We start from the raw sequence: 7,500 nt of genomic DNA, 5'->3' as shown, positions 1-7,500 counted from the left end.
AGAGAGAGAGAGAGAGAGAGAGAGAGAGAGAGAGAGAGAGAGAGAGAGAAAGAGAGAGAGAGAGAGAGAGAGAGGGAGAGAGAGAGCGAGAGAGAGGTGGCACATGCCAGCGCTAATGGAATGATTTATTTACTCCGTCGGGCTGGACATGTGCCGTAATTGCCACCGTGCTTTCCATTTTCGGGAGGGAGAAAATTGTTTACGTTGTTCTGAACTCGGTGCCAGAGGTACGAGACACTGACAGCATTTATAAATAAAAAAATAAATAAAGAACGAAAGAAAGGAAGGAAAAAAGAGGAGGTGTTTTGAACAGGTGAGGTTCAGGGCAAAGCCAGGCCAGCTATAAGCACAGCTAGTCTGTGCCCATCCCATTAACATGCGGAGCCATGATGGCGGTTGTGTTGAGCCAAATGGACTACAGTTGCCTAACGAGAGCAGCACAGGTGTATGAGGGTAATGGAAACTGGCATGGCAGCCTGGCCCGCTGCTCTCAGCCCAGCGCAGGGGTGAAAGGAACACCAGGCCTGGTCAGGCAGCCCTGAAACATCGGCAGAGAAATAGCCAGGTAAAAATGCCACCATGCTGGCTATTCTAAATATTGTATTTTTTGCTACAGTCCTCTGTCAGGCAAATTCACATAGGCTACTCTGGCTTGCCTAAAAATAATATTTACTTCCAACAAGGATGTCATATTTTGTACCTTTACTGGTTGGTTTTTGTTAACAGACAATCTCAAAAATATACAGGCCTAGACTTTGGGAACATTCCTGAATGAATGAATGAATTTAGATTGAACTAATGATCCATGTGGACTTAAGCTGCTTTGGTAGAAATATAATCTCATTGCCATTCTAGTTTAGCTTTTATTTACCTGTGAAAATCCACACACCACAACAAACATCCATCCACTCACCCTGAAGCAAAATTCACTCCTACTGTGATCAGCCTGCTCAATATCCGACTATTTGCAGAGACAGACAGAGTGATCCACAGGTAGCCAGGGAAAAAAAGCATCGTATCATTTTTTTTAAAAACCCAAAGTGTGACTCACGGAAGGCGGTGTAGAACTCGTGGAGCGTGAGGTGGCTGTCGTTGTTGTAGTCATCATATCTGATCAGGTCCTGCATGGAGCACTCCAGCAGACTGTCCTCCACATGCTCCTTGCTGGATATCTGTAGTGATAGTTGGTAATACTTCATGTCAAGGTTTGCATTTTTTCAAATGTAGCTAGCTACACATGTAAATAAATAATACTATGTACTTAAACGACACATAACTAATCCTGAGCCCTAATGCAACAGAAAAATGAAAGTGCACAAAGAACGTGCAACCTGACTTTTTTGTCACAGCATAAAACAATTAAACAGGAGCACACAGAAACATGCATACCCGCACGCACGCACAAACGCACGCATGCACACACGCACGCACGCACGCACGCACACACACACGCACACACACACGCACAAACACACACACAGGCACAGGCACACACGCCCCCCCCACACACACACACATCTCTTTGGATCTGTATTGAGACATGGCAGCCAACTGTGACCAAAAAGGTCAAGTTATACAGTGACTGGCAGAGTGACTGAGTAAAAATATACGGTACAGTACACTGCCTTGACATCCTCTTAGTTTTACATTCACAAGATCTTTTTTTCTTCCCCTTATGGGTGTCCGTGTGTCCCTGAACACTATGCAGCGTTGGGTCTACAGTGTATATACTGTAGTGTTTTGTTGTGGTTTTGTGCCCTTGCAGTTCTTTGCAGCATATCAGGTCTATATGGTGTTGCTGCTGTTGTGCCCGCGTGCCCTTGGATGCTATGCTGCATCGGTTGGTGTATTACTACACAGTATAGTCTGTTGCCTCTGTTGCATTCTGGCTCGGAAAACTCCACTCAATGAGGTCAGGCCTTGGCATGGTGTTCACACTCGCTAAATGATCTAAACTGCCCAATGGGTAATCCAATTCTCACCTCCCCCTCAATTCAGCTTACAGCCTCCCCCCATGCCCCGCTCCATGCCCCCTCATGCTCCCCTCCATGCCCCCCTTATGGCGTGCCCACCTGTGCCAGCTCCGAGCTGCCAAGTCGCCCGTCAGCGTTCAGGTCCAAGTATTTGAACATGGTGTCCACCAGGGCCCTCTTCTGCTCCATGCCGTTCCCATAGCTCTTCTTGTCCTTGTTGTCCCCCTCCTGGTGGCTCTGCTGCTGCTGCTGCTGCTGCTGTAGGCCTCTGGACTGCATGTCCAGCAGCATGCTCTTCAGCTTATTGTACTCGGTCATAGTGCACGATTCACCTGTGGGATCAGGAAAGAAAAAGAGAGAGACACCAAAGGTTTTTAAACACAATAGTTTTTTTTAAAAAAAAAGTGGTGATTACAGAACGATTCTGCACATACGCGTAAGCATGTATCTCCGTGTTTGTGTGTGTGTGTGTGTGTGGGGGGGGGGGGTAGGGGGGGTAGTATCAGTCAGTCAGTAGGCCTACGTCTTCAAGATGAACACAAATGATGCAATGTTGCTAGCCTGGCTCTTGACAAACCAGTGTAGTAGTACCACACATGTCTGCAAGTTACACTCATTTGAGTAGAACGATGGCTTTATCTAGCACTTGTCTGTCCTTGCCCCCAATCACGGGCGTAAAATTGCGTATGGACACTATGGACGTGTCCATACCAATATTTGGATACGTTGAAAATGTCCATACCAATTTTGAAGTGGTAATTGCACGGCAGTCGGGAAATAAATGGTTAACTTTACCCTCATCAGTACCTTCTGTCAAATACGGCGTGTCATTGGTGGGGACAGCCTTGCTATCTGTGATTGGCTCATCTTCCTGCTCTAGTTATCGTTGCTAGGTTGGTAGCTAAGCGCGCGGTGACAGCAGAATAACAGCTGACGAGAATTTCAGCTCTAACGGAATAACGGGAAAACAGCTGCCAACGGACGGTCTACTTTCGGTCTACTGGTATACGTCGAGTCATCATGTCCGCCTCGGGCAGGAAAAGGAAACTGACGGACATCACCAAGTCAGCGGTATAGGCTAAGTTTATCACAGAAAAGTCTTGTAAAAACCTGTTCGGTCACGTCCCCCCTCAGTGAAATGTCGCTTCACACACAGTGGAGGCTTTTATTGGTTATGCCTGTGTCATCAACAGAGGCTGAGCGAAGTTTCAGTGCTCTGAGAAGGCTCAAAACATGGCTCAGGACAAGGATGGTGCAAGCACGATTGAACCATGCTGCCGTCTGCCATATCCACCAGGACAGGTTGGATGGTATTAATTTAAAAGAAATATGCCAGCAGTTTATTTCTGTCAATGACCGGCGGCGCCATGCATTTGGCTCGTTCATGCACGATTTGGGTAAATAGCTCAGGTCAGGCTCAAATAGGCTTAAGCTACAAAAGCTACAAAATAGATTTCTTTTGTAGGGTTTCATATTCTTCTTACTGAGTTTTAGTGGCCGATAGCCTTTTTCTCTTTGTTTGTGAATGTAAACAGTATTTTATAGTTAATTTATTTTTACAATTGATTTCTACATGTAAGTTATGTCTCACTGTGAATAGGCCTAACCTGAACAAGAATTAATACAAATTTTGCTGGACCTTATTTTGACTACTGGTGTTTTATTTTTGTGGGAACTGTACAGAGCTGATAAATTCTCACTGGTAGGCCTAACTCTAATGGTACTCATCTATGCAGTGTGCACTTAAAACTTCATCAGTTCATTTATACAAAATTAAAATCAATCAAAATGCCCTAAGACTGCAGCACCCAAACTCATATTAGGGCCTACCTGCTTTACTTTCACAGATCCTGATTATTCAGAATCACTTAGGCCTAATAACAAAACATCTTACACATGCCAGACACTTTAATGACTTGCTTACCAAAAAAATCTCAATCTTGCCAATCTTGTCCCCTGTGAATCAAAAGGGTTTTGTCACTATCCACCCCAGAATTGGTTAAAATGCTGGAAATTGCGTCTAAAAAATGCAGACCCCCGCTAAACGCAACGTTACGGACACATTATGTCCCCACCAATGTCAACAACATTGTTACGCCCTTGCCCCCAATGAATTGATTCAAAAAGAATCAATATGTGGTACAGTCTACAATACAGTTGACGCGTGACTCCTTTATTCAAACCGCCATTGTTATCTGAAATAACAATAATTTTGTCAAGTTTCGGGACAAATAGCTCCTCCAAATGGCGCTGTTTTTTTGTGTAGGGCTTGTGGAGCCACGTTTGGTGGAGTTGTCCAGAACTACAAGCGAGAAGCAACATGTGTGGACAGTTTAAGCCAGAGGAGATAGTGAGGGTGAATATTGGCAAATCACTGCCCCCCTACCCACCTGCCGATTCCAGGAATCGAACCAGTCAACCTTGGCCTAAGACTATGATTGCATGAAGGGTAAGCATGCAAACCCATTTGGACGTTCCTTTGGCACCTCTGTTCAGAGGAAGCCTGTTTATGGAAGCAGCCAGGGTTTGGTATAATCTTAAAATGAATATTAATACGGTGGCCACTGTGTGCATAACGGATAAATGCACCTGCTGCTGCAACAGGCACAAAATCCTCACTGTCGCTGGTGATGGGAGGACACAGATGCCAGTAAGCCATATCTGACCCCCAGATCCTCCCCCAGTCAGACAGCTGTGTCCGGTGGCCCCCTGTAGCTTCTTACTGCAGATGGGCCCGGCAGACAGGCCCATTCACTCTTTGCTGAAAACACTCAAATACATCACAACAACATGGCTATGACGATACAAGGAGTCTTGGGTAACCGTTTTTAAGACTTGTTCATTACTATTTTGGCGACAGGAAGGTTATAACAGAGGCTCTGCGTGAAGGCACTAAAGCCCCATTCACCCCCTGCATTTGGTCACTTACATGTATTTCTGTTCATGCGTTTTAACCATCAACATCTTCATACCTCGTTTTTCCCTACGTTTTTTTACAGTCTGTTGCGTATGTAAATTCCTTGATTTAGTGTGAAACCACTCCACGTGTACTGTATCCACAACCATCTCACAAGTATGGTTTGAATGGGTTTTAATGCTGCTGCATTTACAGTAGCTTGTGCGTAGAGTGCACAAGGGGCTCTGTGTTTGAATGTGAACGCGAATCCCCTCCTTAAGACACTGCAAAGAGTTAGACGACACAGGGGTTCCCGCTAATGACCTGTAATCTCCCGGACTCACGTGAAGACACAAAGAAAAATACTCTCGTTTCCAGTCGCACGCCTCTTTGTGTTGTTTTGGATTATTGTTTTTTTTTCCTTTTCGTTCCTTAGCCCTTACCACCCTGAAGCTGAAAGCTAAAACCTACCCCTTTCCCTCCCCTTCCCTCAACACACACACACACGCACACGCACACACACAGCACACAACACATTTCACACCACTACTATTTACAGCGGTGGTGCGATTATCATTCAAGCACCGCCTGTAATTCCATATTACTACACAAGACTCTCTGTGATAAGTACATGGAGAGGAGGGAAGGCAGCCACGATTAATCAAGTGCGACCGGAGAGAGTTTATTCCTTACCCGAAACAAAATTATGCAAACACGGACCACCCGCTGGGAAGCCCTTTAGGGCAGTACGCATGTCTGCCAGAGATCAGCGTACAGAGCGGCACTGAGAGAGAGAGCGAAGAGTGCTGAGACAGATAGACAAAGAAAAGAAAAGGGAGAGAGAGTGTAGAGAAAGAGAATGAGAGATGGGGAGAGAGAGAGAGAGAGACAGACAAACACAGACAGAGAAACAGACAGACACAGACAGAGAGGTAGAGTGAGGGATTGAGAGAGAGAGAGAGAGAGAGAGAGAGAGAGAGAGAGAGAGAGAGAGAGAGAGAGAGAGAGAATAAAGAGACAGGGGAGAGAGAGAGAGAGAGAGAGAGAGAGAGAGAGAGAGAGAGAGAGAGAAAGAGAAAGAGAAAGAGAAAGAGAGAAGAAAGTGGGAGGCGTGCATGTGTGTTTCCATGAACTGATGATGGGCGTAGAAAGCATGAAAGAGGAAGCTGGAATGAATAAGTCATTAGAGCTGTCCCCCAGTCCTTCTGAAGAGGAGCACCCACTAACCCCCGACACACACACACACACACACACACACACACACACACACACACACACACACACACACACACACACACACACACACACACACACACACACACACACACACAAAGAGACATCACGACCACCCCCCACTGCAAGAAGAGAGCTGGATATCGTAACGTCTAATTCAGCTAGATTTCAACGCCGATTACATCTAATGAATACAAAAACAGAGCTCATGAGGTCCAGCCTTTTTTTTTTTTTTTTTTAAGGAAAACTCCAGTAAAAATCTTTCATCTCAATAATGCATTAAAATATTCTGACTCATCCCAAACTTCTTGGATCTACAAGAAGTAGTACTCAAAGTTCTCCCTTTATGTTCTTAAACTTACAACGACACTGGTTAGTCTAAGATTAACAATGTGTAGTTTTCATTGCAAGTTAAATATTACCACAATTCATGTCACAAAATTAAAAGTAAAATAATCTCCAAACTTTTTCTGCTTCCAGTTTAATTACACAGCATTTAAACCTGTGAGGTCTTTGTCAGGCCTTCACTAGTCGAAGTGCATAAAACTTGGAAGTAGATATAGCATGCACAGATCCATTCCATTTAATTCATGCCCTTTGATCATGAACTTGCACAGTAAAAAAACTATGCTGTTAATTCAACACCCAGAGTCAATTGAATATCTCCTAGAGCGTATTTGGTCCCAGAGTACTGTCTAAGTGGTGAATTAACAATGCATTATCACCCTTCGCAAACGGAAATCTCTTTTCTGATTGGCTGATGGGGTGACCATTAATTCCGTGGAACCCGTCAAGCTTCTCGGACACGTGTAAGTTGGATACGCTTAGAATCTTTGTTTGGAATGCCGACAGTATCTAAGGGATAACGCTGCAAGAATCATGCACATGGTCTATGGAAAATGAAATAATCACACTGTCAGAATTTCAAACAAAGATTCTGTAGCGTGTCCAACTCAGACGCTTAAACACGTTCGATATTGTCAGTCTTGCTCAGTAGATTATGGTGCAGTTGACATGGTTCCTACAACTTTACAGACAGTAATACATAAATCCAATCCTTCCCTAATGACAGATAAGCAGGATAACGGCCTTTTACGCCATTAACTTTGTGGAACTAGTCACCACGCTGGCCGTTATCCCTTACTTATTTACTGTGTTGTCTACTGCTTCACGGAGTAGGCTATACAAATGAAAAACATGTCACTTTACCCTTGTACTCTTGTATCACTATCAGTACAGACCAGTAAACGATATTATATCCTACAGTGCAACACTTCATTTTAGCAATGCATTTTTGACACTACCTAGTAGTCCTGATCACTGGTCAACAGGTAGACATTCCTGGACAGGCATTTTCATTTTCTATTCGAGTTGTCAAATTTGATCTGTGGGCATATA

At 44.4% G+C, this 7,500-nt stretch overlaps 1 protein-coding gene across 1 annotated transcript in view; it reads right to left on the bottom strand.

The window, feature by feature from the left end:
* fstl4 (follistatin-like 4) overlaps window positions 1-7,500 on the bottom strand; it is a 118,328-nt gene that overhangs the window by 59,134 nt on the left and 51,694 nt on the right. Inside the window, exons 3-4 of the mRNA XM_063202270.1 lie at window positions 2,073-2,305; window positions 1,052-1,172 (exon numbers count right to left, since the gene is read on the bottom strand). Coding sequence (XP_063058340.1) covers window positions 1,052-1,172; window positions 2,073-2,305 — 354 coding nt within the window. The remainder of the gene's footprint in view (window positions 1-1,051; window positions 1,173-2,072; window positions 2,306-7,500) is intronic.

The sequence above is a fragment of the Engraulis encrasicolus genome, chromosome 7 (assembly GCF_034702125.1).
Source record: "Engraulis encrasicolus isolate BLACKSEA-1 chromosome 7, IST_EnEncr_1.0, whole genome shotgun sequence".
Classification (NCBI taxonomy): Eukaryota; Metazoa; Chordata; class Actinopteri; order Clupeiformes; family Engraulidae; genus Engraulis; species Engraulis encrasicolus.
This window is presented reverse-complemented; position numbering and strand designations above follow the sequence as displayed.